At 50.0% G+C, this 13737-nt stretch overlaps 1 protein-coding gene across 8 annotated transcripts in view; it reads left to right on the forward strand.

Moving 5' to 3' along the window:
• The first annotated feature begins 2742 nt into the window (after positions 1-2742).
• RASGRF2 (Ras protein specific guanine nucleotide releasing factor 2) overlaps positions 2743-13737 on the forward strand; it is a 120923-nt gene continuing 109928 nt past the window's right edge. For 4 of the 8 annotated variants that reach the window (XM_086868035.1, XM_086868036.1, XM_086868039.1 and 1 more), the window contains exon 1: positions 2743-3134. In XM_086868035.1, coding sequence (XP_086724161.1) covers positions 2850-3134 — 285 coding nt within the window. In that variant the 5' untranslated portion in view covers positions 2743-2849. The remainder of the gene's footprint in view (positions 3135-13737) is intronic. The other 4 variants (XM_086868037.1, XM_086868041.1, XM_086868042.1 and 1 more) reach the window with 3 other exon arrangements.

Genomic DNA, 13737 nt, shown 5'->3' on the forward strand with positions numbered 1-13737 from the left:
ACATCCATATGTACCCTGTAGACATTTAAAGCAAGCAAAAGTAGGTTGTCTTTGTATAAGAATGATCAGTGATAAGTAATAAAGATAATATCATGGAGAGAACTAAATCATACTTCAACAAAAAAGAACAAAGTGGTGGTTACACAAACAACATTCACTGTAGTGAATAGGAATATTAGAGTCCTTTTAGTTCCTATAGATGGACTTCCTTCCTTCCTTCCTTCCTTCCTTCCTTCCTTCCTTCCTTCCTTCCTTCCTTCCTTCCTTCCTTCCTTCCTTCCTTCCTTCCTTCCTTCCTTCCTTCCTTCCTTCCTTCCTTCCTTCCTTCCTTCCTTCCTTCCTTCCTTCCCTCCTTCCCTCCTTCCCTCCTTCCCTCCTTCCCTCCTTCCCTCCTTCCCTCCTTCCCTCCTTCCTTCCTTCCTTCCTTCCTTCCTTCCTTCCTTCCTTCCTTCCTTCCTTCCTTCCTTCCTTCCTTCCTTCCTTCCTTCCTTCCTTCCTTCCTTCCTTCCTTCCTTCCTTCCTTCCTTCCTTCCTTCCTTCCTTCCTTCCTTCCTTCCTTCCTTCCTTCCTTCCTCCCTCCCTCCCTCCCTCCCTCCCTCCCTCCCTCCCTCCCTCTGCTTCTCTTCTCTTCTCTTCTCTTCTCTTCTCTTCTCTTCTCTTCTCTTCTCTTCTCTTCTCTTCTCTTCTCTTCTCTTCTCTTCTCTTCTCTTCTCTTCTCTTCTCTTCTCTTCTCTTCTCTTCTCTTCTCTTCTCTTCTCTTCTCTTCTCTTCTCTTCTCTTCTCTTCTCTTCTCTTCTCTTCTCTTCTCTTTTCTCTTCTCTTCCCTTCCCTTCCCTTCCCTTCCCTTCCCTTCCCTTCCCTTCCCTTCCCTTCCCTTCCCTTCCCTTCCCTTCCCTTCCCTTCCCTTCCCTTCCCTTCCCTTCCCTTCCCTTCCCTTCCCTTCCCTTCCCTTCCCTTCCCTTCCCTTCCCTTCCCTTCCCTTCCCTTCCCAAGAGTAATTTAATTTATTTTTTTTCTGTGTGTCTCAGGTGACCTGCTGGAACAGATGATGTGTGATCATTCCTGATTTATGCAAAAGCTTTATGAAAGTACAAATTACGTAAGCCGGGACAAAAGCCTGCAGCTTTATCTTGGCAAAGATGGGTTCTTGCTATAGGATTTCTTCATGATGTACGACGTGCTTGTTCTGGAAAGCTCGGGCTCTTCTCCGGGTGTCAAATGTCTGCGCACTGCTCCGAGTGGCAGCTTGCTGCTCGCCCTGCTTTGGCTGCCTGGCCTCTTGCTTCCAGACACGGCATTCCATGGAGCTCCAGAGGCAGAACTGGCTCGGCGTGTCTGCGAGGAGCCCGGGCAGGTGAGCGTCCGGCAGGGATGGACACGGCTCCTGCCACGCGTTCCATCCAGCCAGGCTCTGCCCAAAGCCTGGCCTCCCCTGGCCACGGTGCGCTGGGCTTCACCACCTGCAGATGCAAGGCAAAGGACGCCAGCTCCTGCAAGCTTTCTGTGTATGTTTGGTTTTATTCCTAGGAGAGAATTGTCTGTTGATAAGATGAGAGCCCTGCAGCCCTGCATGGGCCTATAGTTCCTGCAAATAATCAGCAAAACCACAGGTGCTGACACAGATCACACAGGAAACATTTTCTAACTCATTTTGCGCCTTATACGACAATACTGAATATTGTAACTTCCACTTTTTAATTCTTTTCTCTTTTTTTACTCATGAGACACAGAAAACCAGAAGAGAGCGAAAGCTACATATGCAAAATACGTTTTCAAATGAAGGAGTTCCAAGGCTTTTCCTGAAAGAGCCCTAAGAGGAAGTTTAAGCTGCTGAATTAAAGGCGCAGGGTGCTGTGGCCGGTAGAAATTTCCACACTGGCATGTTTTACCCACCAAACAATTGCGGATGGCAGCTCCCCGGCCCAAGTTTATCTGCCGGAGCTGAGGAGCGCGGGCAGCGCGGCGGGAAGCGGAGCGCACCTGCTGCCGCATCCCCGCTCCCGGCAGCTTCTCCTTTCGGCAGCCGCGCTCCCCGCGCCTCCTTCAGGGGCCAAACTCACGGGTTTCTGCTGTTTGGGTTGGGTTTCGCGGCTGCCTCTTGGTTTAATTCTCGGGAGCGGAGTTACCGGCTCGCCCGGCCCTGCCGCTTTCCAAGGTTTTCGCTCGAAGAATGGGAAAGGTGGAAACTGTGGAGAGGGCACGGGGCAGCCCCAGAATCACCCCTTGGCTCCCGGCCCGGGCCGGGCAGCGCTGCCCGCGGGATCCCCGGCCCGAACCCCGCTCCGCTCCGGCCCGGAGGGACAGGGGGATGGGGGGATGGAGGGATGAGGGGATGGAGAGATGGGGAGAGGGAGGGATGAGGGGATGGGGAAATGGGGAGAGGGAGGGAAGGACGGATGGGGGGGATGGGGAGACGGAGGGATGAGGGGATGGAGAGATGGGGAGAGGGAGGGAAGGACGGATGGGGGGGATGGGGAGACGGAGGGACGGGGGATCGGGGATGGAGGAACGGAGGGATGAGGGGATGGAGAGCGGAGGGATGCGTGGATGGGGGGAAGGGTGGAGGGGGGCAGGGACCCGGGCGCTGCGGCGGCGGCGACTTTGCTCTTTAAATCGCTCTCCAAAGCGGATTTACGGCTGATCCCCCACGTCAGCGGCCGGGGGGCCGCTCGGCGGCGGCGGCGGCGGCCGGGGCGGTGGGAGGCGGCGCGGGGCGGGGCGGGGCGGGGGCCGGGGGACACTCGGGCGGGGCGCGGGGCCGGGGCCGCCCCGTCGGTGCGTGCCGGAGCCCATGAATTGCTCCGTGAGCGCCCGGCGAGGCTGCGCCGCGGCCGCGGGCTCCGGGCACGATGCAGAAGAGCGTGCGGTACAACGAGGGGCACGCCCTGTACCTGGCGCTGCTGGCCCGCAAGGAGGGCACCAAGCGCGGCTACCTCAGCAAGAAGACGGCGGAGACCAACCGCTGGCACGAGAAGTGGTTCGCCCTCTACCAAAACGTGCTCTTCTACTTCGAGGGCGAGCAGAGCGCCCGCCCCGCCGGCATGTACATGCTGGAGGGCTGCAACTGCGAGCGGGTGCCCGCTCCCAAGGGATGCGCCGCGGGCAGCGCCAAGGATGCCGCGCTGGACAAGCAGGTACCGCCCCGCGGGTGGAGGGCAGCGGGGAGGGACAGCCGGGCCCTCGGGCCGCCCCTCGCAGCCCCGGGGCCGCCCCCAGCCCGGCCCGGCCCGGCCCGGCCCGGCCCCGCCGCCCGTGTGCGGCTCCTGGCCGGTGGCTCCCGCTCCCTCCCCGGCTCCTGTGCTCCCAGCCCCAGTGACTGCACGCCGAGTTTCAGCCCGGAGAGGAGCATCTCTCACTCCAGGTGTTGGCCGTCTCGATGGCAGCGCTTGTGCCGTGCGATTCCCAGCAGAGTCCCGCAGGAGGCTGCCGGGGCCGGGCTGCCGGGGCAGCGCTCGGAGCCCCAGCGAGCCCTTCCCCCGGGGCTGCCGCCGCTCCCAGCCCAGCTCCGGGGCACAGCCGGCTCCCGCCCGGCCCCGGCTGCCCCAGCCCCGCTGTGCAGCCCCAGACAGCCCCCGGGGCAGCACAGGCTCCTCGGCAGGCGGCCGGGGCGCTGGGACGGGGAGGGTGGCACAGCGCCCCAGCCGGGTCCTGCCCGGGCTCGGAGGCTTTGGGGGATCCCCCGCCCGGAGGGGGCAGCGATCACAGCCCCCGCAGTGCCAAACTGGCCCTGCCGCAGCTGATCCTCCCCAGAGCGGGTCTGTCCGGCATGGCTCTGCCGGAGCAGAGAGTGGTTCGACACTCCCGGCTCTTACATAACCCGCCAGAGAAGGACGCGGAGATCGGCTGTCTCAAGCACACACCTCCTGTTGCCTCATCCCCGTTCCAGACCTTGTCTGAAATGTGCTCCAGCGCATTTCAAGGCTGCAGCCCGGCAGGCTGGTTTGGGGAACTTCGGGCGGCTGGAGGAGCGAGGCTCGGGGCTGTCCGCAGGTGTTTCCTCACACCTGTGCCGAAGGGACACGGAGCAAAGCCCTGCTCTGAAACCCAGCACAGCTCTGAGCGCTCCTGGGGTGCTAACTTCGCAAGCAGAGCTCAGAGCCTTGTCTCCTGTTTGTGCTTTCCCCCCCCGCCAGGGTAAATAATCCTGGTGTGTTCAGGCAGCCTCTGGATGCTGGTGGTTAAGCGAGCAAACTTTGGGGAGCGGGGATGGCTGTAGCTGTGTCCTATTCACCCTCCAATTCCTGCTCATTGCTTTGAGGCACGTTTTTATAGCGTTACAAATGGAGTTCTGGAGGATCCCCAGATGATATTAAACATGGATGTTGCCCTGCCTGCTTTACACTGGCTTACTACACTTGTTCATCAGGTGTTGTTAAATTACAGCTTGACTTTTAGAGAACTGCCTGAAAACAAATCCCTTCCACGTCTCTTCTCTGGGAGCCTTAAGTTGTGCTTTTATAGTGATGAATGAGTTGTTCCTAATTACATCTAGTAATAATTACAGGGCAGGAAGCTGAGCTTTTATTGCTTCAGACATCAACTATGTTGGTGTTTTCAAGAATAGCAGACTGCTATTAAAGAGGCAGAAGAATGCTGGGTTTTTTTTTATTTTATTTATGGGATGCTAGTTTGAATTTTCAAGAGACATCATCAGGAAATATTCTTTTCTGTTCACCTTTTGCTTGATCCCCAGCTTTATTCAAAGCTTTTGAGTGTTAGGAGCTTTTACAGATGCTTACTCATTGAAGTGCACCCTTGTTGTACAAACACATACAGGCACAAGTCTTTGCTAAGGTGTACAGGAAATTCCCTCAGTGACTAAAACTGATCCCTTGCAAGCCAAAAAAAGGACAAAAAATTTTGAAAATTAAGCAGTCTTTTTCATTTAGAAGATCTGCTCATATACTTAAAGGTGTAAAGCAATAAACCATGAACCTTCAGTTTATTAACAGAGGCAGGCAAACTCACTTTAATCAGATGATAATGAAAAGTCGATATCGCACATGCTAACTCCTGGCAGTGAAAAAATACTGCACAGATTTAATTTGCTTTGATCTCACCACACAAATGTATTAAAGGAGTGGAAAAAAAAAAAAAAAAAAAAAAAAGGAGAAGCTGTGTGGCAGATTTTGAAGAACCAGATCTCTCTTCTCCAAAGGAGGGAGAAAAGACAAAAGTTATCTCCTTTAGTCTGGGTTTTATTTACCTGAGTAACTTAGGCATTAGAGTGATGTGTGCTGTAGAGTTACACAAAGGAGGGAGAGGAAGAGGAATTAACCATGAGAGAGCTTCATCAGCATACCTTGAGTGGATTTTTGGAAAAGCAATGCATTTTCTCCAAGTTACGTAATAAAGATTATGGAAAATGCTTGTAGGACAAATAGGTTTTGTTTTCCTTAACTTGCAGATCCCTCCAGTGTTGGTTTCCAGCTGTTTGGGCATTGCTTGTCGGGTCATGTGCCAGGTGAAACTGCCAATTGTCAGAGCTGTGGGCCGAGTGCTGGGCTGTCCTGCACAGGACAGAACTTTGGCCAGGTTTGGTGTCCATCCCCAGCCACCCCAGGTGCTGCACAGTGACACTTTCCAGCCCTGCTGGGGACGTCAAGGTGTTACAGGAGCCACCATTCTGTGGTAGATGCCAAATGCCTTCGCAAGACTTGCTCTACTCCTGCATCATTAAGGGCTTGAAAAACAATTGCCAATGCAGAAAAGGCTTGTTTTGCCTTTTCCATTAACATGTTAGTGTGTTTCTTTCCATTCAGAGGGATATTTGCTTAAAAAAAAAAACAACTCTGTTTAAAGTACAGAACCTGTTTTAACAATGACTGCTTAAAGAGTGAATCAACAGATTCTCTGGAAATGCGTGATTGAACTGAGTGTGCTGCATATTCCAAGTGATCTGCAGAGGAATCCTTGTTTTTAAAGAAAGGCGTTTTGATCTCCCCCAGATTTTAGAGGAGTTTTTGTAAACACCAAACAGGTGTTGCTGAACACTCTGATTTCACATTCCAGACAAAAGAAGAAGATAGGGATTTATTGAAAGAATAACAATGTGGAGGACACTGAGTTTCAAAACAGCAAATTAGGACGTGTAAATACCACATGCAGAAAGCTTCTGATTTTAGTTAAACTGCTTCTTCCCAGACTGGGAATTGAGGGCTGCAAACAAGTGAAGCTCCCACCAAGTCCTCCTCTGGGGCACTGAGAGTCTTGATGAGAATTCATTTCAGGTTTTCTTTCGGAAACTCTTGGAAGGGAATGGCTGGTTCTGTCTCAGTGAGGGGTTATTCTCTTCGAAAGTAAAGGAAAATGCCCCAAATCATGCTTTTCCAGAAGGCTGGCACTTGTTGTCCAGCAAGTTCATGGAGAGTTTTTTAATACTACTGGAAACAGGTGATTAGAGGGATGTAAATATTAACGTTATTATTATTGTCCGCATTGGGAGGAGGCCTGTGTGTTTAGTTTCTTTCGTAACTCTGCATTGAATACATGGAAATGTTCTGATACTGTTATTAATAACTGTCTCAGAGTATTTAAGGTTGTAAATGTTGTACGGTTGGAGCAGAGATATTCTTTGTATCTTGCCCGCAGTAATCTTCCTCCCACTTAGCAAAATAAAATGCAGTATTAAGTCCATGTCCCCACAGATTAACAGCATCCAATCATTTTAATTTTATTTTTCTGCCTACTGCAGCTCTGGTTGTGCAGGGGACATGGGGATTTTGTGGTGTTTGGAGCCTCTCTGTTTGACACTTACTCCTTGGCACATGCCACCAGCAGCTTTTGCTGTGCCTCTCTGCCACTTCAATGTTTGCTCAGCCCAGCAACAGCACTTAGTGGGCATATTTTAATGAAGATGGCATTAATTAAAAGTTACTCACTTTTTTTTGGGCAGCCCCCCCTGTGTTGCTCAGCATCCTGTGGCTGTTTGATGATGTAGATGGCTGAGGAGTGCTGGGGTGTTTTTGGCACCCTCAGGATTAGTGTTGTCCATAAATCCCACTGCTTGCCTGTGGGCAGGGAGCTCCCTGGGGTCCCAGAGACCACCGTGCTGTAAGAATTTTCAGGAGAAATTGAAAAATCATAGGTGGCTTTTTCTTCTCATCATCTGACAAGAAATAAAAAGACGCGTTGTGTTTTTGTTTCCTCCAAACCTTTTCTTTATCTTTTGTTTTTGTTTTTTTTTTTTAATGGATTACCTTCAACAGGAGAGGTTAATTAAAAAAGATGGCTATTAGTGCTCCTGGGGTTAATGTTTTTGTATGATCCTCTCATTGCAGGGTCTCTAAATGGCATCTTTAATCTCAATAATTAATAAATCTTCTGGTGTGAAGACAGCTTTGGGGGTCACCTGCTCTTGGTCACTTCCCCAGGCTGTCCCTGTCCCCCTGCTCAGTCACTGTCGTGGGGCATCACAGTTTGTGGGCACAACAACTTGTCCAAACCACAGTTTGTGTCCCCAGATTCTCCAAACCATTCTGGTTTGTGTTCCAGGGTAGCAGGAAACTGGTGCTGTGCTTTATGCAAGGTGCAGACAAGGGGTTGCCTCTTTCTCTTCATGAAGAAATGAAAAGTGAATTTACAGTGTCCCCTGTGACCTAAGGCAACAGGTGGGAAATAAATACAAAAATCAATAAAACCACCAAAAACCAGACAAACAGACTAAAAAGAACCCAAACCAACCCAAACAAGCTAAAAAACCCCCATGTGATGTATCCAGGGACTGAGCTCTGCTCTTTGATAAATGTTTTGTGTTTGCTTAGCAGTGAGCACATTTTGTGAATAAGGAGAAGAACAGGAAAATCTCGCAGCCTTATTAAAAATACTTACTGCAGTTTTGCCAAAATTTAGGGACCCACACAGCTGATAATCGAGCTGCAGGCAGGTGTAGCTTATTTTTGGCATGCCTTCCTCCTGAAGGGTTGGTTGGACCCACACAGACATAGCCTGGAGAATACTGATGGTGTTTATTATTTTATTATTAAACCTTTGTCAATCTGCATCTGTGTGGAGTGGCTTTGGTCAGGAAGCCGAGCCTGACCCGTTTTGTTTTCTGTCCTTGATTTCTGGTCACCCTTGAGGGTGAGGGGCAGTGAGAGAGCCCACCTGAATGTCTGAGGGGCAGATTGAAAGGACAGAGGGTAATCAGACCAGATTTTGGTGAGACAAAGTTTGTTGGATATAAACCATGAGCTGAAATCGTCAGCTTTTCCCTGCAAGGCATTGTAAGATCCCCAAATATTACAATGTGCTCTAACAGAAGTGCATAATCTTTAATTAAGCTACTGGATGATAATTAGATCCCAAGGCAAATGACATTTGGCAAGGGGCTTGTTTGTGGAGCTGCTGGGAAATGCTTTTAGCCAACAGGTGAAATGTCAGTGACTGAGTTAGACTTGGACACGCAAAATCCCAGAGGCTGAGGACCCAAAATGTCACTCAGTCACTCACCAAGAAAGAATGATGTGTGCCACAGTCCCAACCTTAACCCAGGAGGTGTGAGGTGAGCAGCCCCCCGCTGCTGCTGAGAACACTCAAAACTAATTGTAAATAAAGCACTGCAACAGTTTAAGGTGGGTTTCATTCCTCCACCTGCCTTACAGCCACTGCTGCTGCTCATTTTGTCTCCTCTGTTGATGGACTTGCATTGATTTGGCATTACCTGTTTAATTCCTCAAATGCACGAGGAGATCTGTAGAAAGCAAATTCTGAGCACAAAAGTAACGACTCAGTCCCTAATTTATTGAATAACTGTACTTCATTTATCTCAATTTACCGTGATTTAATTTTTAAACTTGTTTTTTTTTTTATTTTTTCCCCTGTTCTTTGGGCTGGGAGAACAGTGCTGGTGGGGCTGTGGGTCTGCAGCTGCCTGTCCCTGTCCCAGTCCCTGCAGGAGCAGGAGATTTTGGGCAGCACCTCTTCCCAGTCAGCACTGATTGAGGGAAGGGGTTTTTTTTAACACTGTGCCTCTGCACTAAATGTGTAGGAACATATGCTTCCAATTGAGCTTCCAATGTTCTTTTTTTTTCTTTTTTTTTTTTTTTTTTTTTTTTTTAAATTTACCAATCCCGTAAGGTTTTATGTTTGAGCTACAGAATCTGTATTTTTAGAAGCAGAGGCTTCCCCAAGTCAGTCCAGCCATTTCAGTATCTTTGGTGTTTGCCATGAGCTCAGCAACAACTGAGTTTTTTCAGGAAGTGTTTATAAACTGCCAGCTCTGATCTGAGCTGTATTATAATTTTTAACTTTACTTCTGGAAGTGGTTTTTTTTGGGTTGGGTTGGGTTTTTTTTTGATTTTTTTTTTTTTTTTTTTTGGTAGGTCTGATCAGCTCCACTACATTGTTAAAAAAAAAAAAAGTTTAAAAATTGTGTTTTTAGAGGCAAATGCTGTAACTATGGAAAAAAATCTGGAATTATATAGTCTGTCTTTCTTTGACATGGTGCTGTGGAACTGTGACTTTTGTCCATTTTTTGCCTTCTGAGATTTTTGAGTGTGACAAAATGCCGGAGTAACAGAAATGATCTGATTAATTATTTTGCAGGCTTTGGCTAGTGTGATTCAAGTTCTTGAATTACTGCAAGATTTCCACTGCACTGCAGCGTGCCCTTTGCAATCTCTCAAAGCCAGCAAGCTCACTGAATTGCTGTAATTCACTTTATTCACCTCATTATTCTGCATTTTTAGGGTGCTGCACCTGTATTTGTCGTTCTGAGTAGACGATGAGCTGTCAGCAGCTGTGCAGGGGTGGGGTGCAGGCCAGGTGCTGCAGGCAGGATTTTGGGAGCCCCACCTGAGCTGGATTTTGGGGCAGTCTGGGGGTTGCTCAGCCCACCCCAAACTGGGTGTTTGCAGCAGCCCTGATGTTTCCCGTGGTGGATCCTGAGGCACACCGTGCTCATGGTGTTTTCTCTCTGATGCCTCAGGGCTATGCTGGGTCCTCACCTGCTGGGAAATTTGGATGGCTGCAGGTGACCACTCTTTCTGTTTTGTTCTTGTTTCATTCTCATTCTGTTTCATTTCTCGTCACTTCCCCTGCCTTACACAAGCTGTTCCTCCTGTTTCAGCAAATGCAACAGACTTTACAGTCTTCTGTGGAATTGTGGGGATGTCTCTGATGTCCTCCAGAATGGGATCAGAATTTATTCTTAACCCTGTGCATCCATGGAGGATGAGGCACGACAAGAAAATTGCAACCTTCTTTTGCGCCAGTCGTGTTCCCTTCAACGTGGCGCTCACAGAACAGCTCCAGAGAGCTGCTAAAAATGCTTCCTCCTAATAAATCTCTTGGGGAGAGCTGGAGTTGTGCAGGGCAGCTGCAGGGGTCTCTTGGGGGAATGTCTGGCTCCAGCAGAGGTGCAGGTGTTGGTGTGCACAGCGCTGGTGCTGATGCTGAGTGCAGCAGGTGAAAACCAGCTGATGGACAATTGATATCTGCGGCTCTCTTTCCTGCTCTGAGAGCTTGATCAGGTGAGGGAGGGCTCCTGGGCTGGGACTGAGCCTGGGTGTGTGATCTGACAGATTTTTATGCTGATTTTGTGGCCCTTGCAGGTTTTTTTTTGATGTCTTGCAGTTTTCCTTTCTTGGCCCAACAAGTATGTGACCGCTGGGAGAAATAGCAGGGCCTCCCTTCTTGTAAAGCACTCAGAAGAGAATTGTGATTGTGATTGATGGTGGTAATTAATCCTTGTTTTGGGGACCCAGCTTGGCTCAGGAGGGAGACATGCTGGGAGGCAGGACCAACCCCTGTGAATGTAGTGGTTAAAATATAAAAGTACCACTTAAGCACCAAAGGTCAATGGTTTTATCTCACCGGGCATCCAAATTGAGTTGCATCAGACCTGCTGGGGTTTGTGCTGGCCATTGTGGCAGTAATTCCTTCCTACTTCACTGGCTGCTGTGAAAATAAATGTGTTAATTGTGGGGCAGCACCTGAGTGATGTAATGAGAGGTGTGAGAAGTTTCTGAGCTCTGCTGATCAGGAGATGTGCATGCAAGCACAGGTCTCACCTGTGTGTGGTGGCGGTGCCAGGACCTGCTGGCAGGAGAACGCTCTGGAAAAGGGCTGCACAGGTGGTGAGTGCATCACCTCACACACAGCTTCTCCTCGCCATGCTCTACCTGCCTAATGACAGAAAAATAAAAAAGGAACCCCAAAAACAAACCCAAAAAACTGGAAACCCCAAACTGAACATGAAAGTGATGAACAGAAACTTGTGGGAAATGGAGCTTTGTGACCCACGACTTTGGCTTAGGAACAACTGCACAGAGGCAATTTGGGAGCAGGTGTCCTGCTGGGATGGGTGCAGGCTTGCAGGCCCGAGGAGAGGGTTTTTTGTGGGTATCTTTGCTGCCTGCTGCAGAGGGGGGGTCTCATAAGAGCATTATCTGCTGGCCAGGGCAGCCTGGCTCGCTGGTGTCCGGCGCTGGCAGCCCGGAATGTGCAGGGAGCTGAGAGAGCTCTGCTGTCAGCAGGGCCAGAGGGGCTGCAGACCTGGGGACTGCACCCCTGGGACGGGCTGAAATGATCTAGAGAGAGAGGATCTTGCCTGGATGCTGCTCTGCATCCCTGTGGCTGTGGCCTAGCGAAGGGAGTGAGGCATGGCAGCCACCATGAGACACCTCAGTGCCTCAGGCCCCAGAAATGCAAACAAAAGGGAGCTGGGGACAGCAAACTGGGGCTGAATGGCTTCATCAATTCCTGCAGCTGCAATTGGGAGATCAACCCCCGGTGTGCAAATGGAGCAGACTTAGAAAAGTGGGGAACCCGTCAGCCCTGCTCCATTTTGGGTGCGGCCCTGGGGGGCTTTGTCTGCCCTAAATGTACCTGAAGGCCCTTCAGCAAATCCAGCTGCTTTTTATTCCAGTCACTTGGCCTGGCCTCTGATTCTGGTATCCTGAAAAGGCATCAACCTGACAAAGTGAGAGTGGTGCCAGGTGGTTCTGTGTGAGACAAATAAAAATACTTACCTCCCATGGAAAGGAGGGGGAAAAAATGGAGTGTCTTCCCAGCACTGATTTCCAGCAGGTTTTCCTAAAGACCACTGGCTTTCTGCAAATGTGTCTTTGATTTTTTTTTTTTTTTTATTTTGCTTTTGCTGTTTTTGAGGGTGTTGGAGTGTGTATCTTGCGTGTGTCCACCCCCTGGGTGATACAGAGCAGAAGGATGCCTGTCTGGGTTATCTGTGTCCTGAGTCACTGGCCCCTCTCACCCTGTGGCCTCCTGGTGAATCATTTCCTGTCTGCTGCCACTTGTGCAGACACAAACCAGCCTAATAGGCGGGATTCCATCCCATCTGCTGGCATATGGGTGCCACCATCTGCATGGGGACGTTTGTTTATCCTCGCAGCCTCTCCGGGCGCCCGGCTCGGGCTGCAGGGTGGCACGGCACAGGCTCCCACGAGTTGTCACCTGCAGCTTTCTGCACACAGCAAGGCCTGAGAAGTGCCAGGTTCTGCACACAGTCCTGGGTTCTGGCTGCTCCTCATGGCTTCATTTCCCTCTGGGACCTGCTGGCTGCACCTTGCAGGTTTGTCCTCCCAGGCAAGAGGTGCTCCCTGGTCCTGCTGATCTCACACCATTTAAACTGGAAAGAGTTTTTATTCCTAGTATTTATTTTTTAAGTTATTTGTAATTGTAGCAGGTTCCCTTAATTACCACTTGCATTAGAAGGATGAGCGTATCAGTTTTTTTAATAATTGCCATTCATTCCCAGGGGAATATCAAATGTTTGTTCACACATTTGCTCCCCCTTTGTGGTGTCCCCCTCCTTGGCCCTTTCCCTCCAGCATGTGTTTTGCCACATGTGAATTTCAAGCTGCTTTTGACTCATGTTCCTGGGCTGGTTTCTGCCCCACAAAGGTGAACGTGGTGCTCCCACATCACTGCTGGTGTGCAGCTCTGGAGCTCTGGGTGAGCTTGGCCACTCCCTGTGCTGCTCTCACCACCACCAGGACAGAAAAGGACCCCAGGTGTGAGCAGGAACGGAGCAGGAACCTGTGTAGGACTCAGCTCACCATTTCTGTCCTTTCCCATGGATTCTCCAACTCCTTGTGTCCTACTTGTGCACTGCTTCAGCAGCTTCCACGGCAACCACATTTTATTTCTTGCTGTGAGCTTCTCCTCATCTCCTGGCTGAGAGATCCTGACTTTTCTTTTTTAAGGTGTTGTGGAGAGGTGTAAGCAACCAAGTCCTCGTATTCTGAGCAGCGCAAAGCACCTCGTCTTTTTGAATTGTGTTTCTTCATCTTCCCTAACACGTTTTGATGTTTATACTTTCCCACCTTACAATAATGTCAGCATTTGACAGTTGCATGCAGTAAAAACAGATAGGTTGGTTTTTTTCCCCTTATAAATTACCGTGGTGTAATACAAAAAATTGGGATTTTCTAAATTCTGGGGTGACTCAGGAACACAGACCTATTTGACTTTGAATCCATCCATACTCTTCAATGATTTCCTAATGCAGGGCAATTAGGAAATTACTGGCACCCAGACTCCTGGCTCGAGTGAACCTTGAAAACTGCAGAGTGGTCACAGTGACTGGCAGAGAGCAGATAGCCCTCACATCCTCAGGGGTGGCCACAGGGGAGGGCCAGCAGCATCATTCTCTCTGTAGCCCCTGGGGAGCTGATGAGGAAAATCCTCCTGGGAAGCATTTCCACACACCTGGGGGCAAGGAGGTGATTTCCTCACACAGAAACGAGGAGGGACAGGGAGGTGGTGGAGGTGATT

This window comes from Cyanistes caeruleus, chromosome Z, assembly GCF_971803275.1.
Source record: "Cyanistes caeruleus chromosome Z, bCyaCae1.hap1.1, whole genome shotgun sequence".
NCBI classification, from domain to species: Eukaryota; Metazoa; Chordata; class Aves; order Passeriformes; family Paridae; genus Cyanistes; species Cyanistes caeruleus.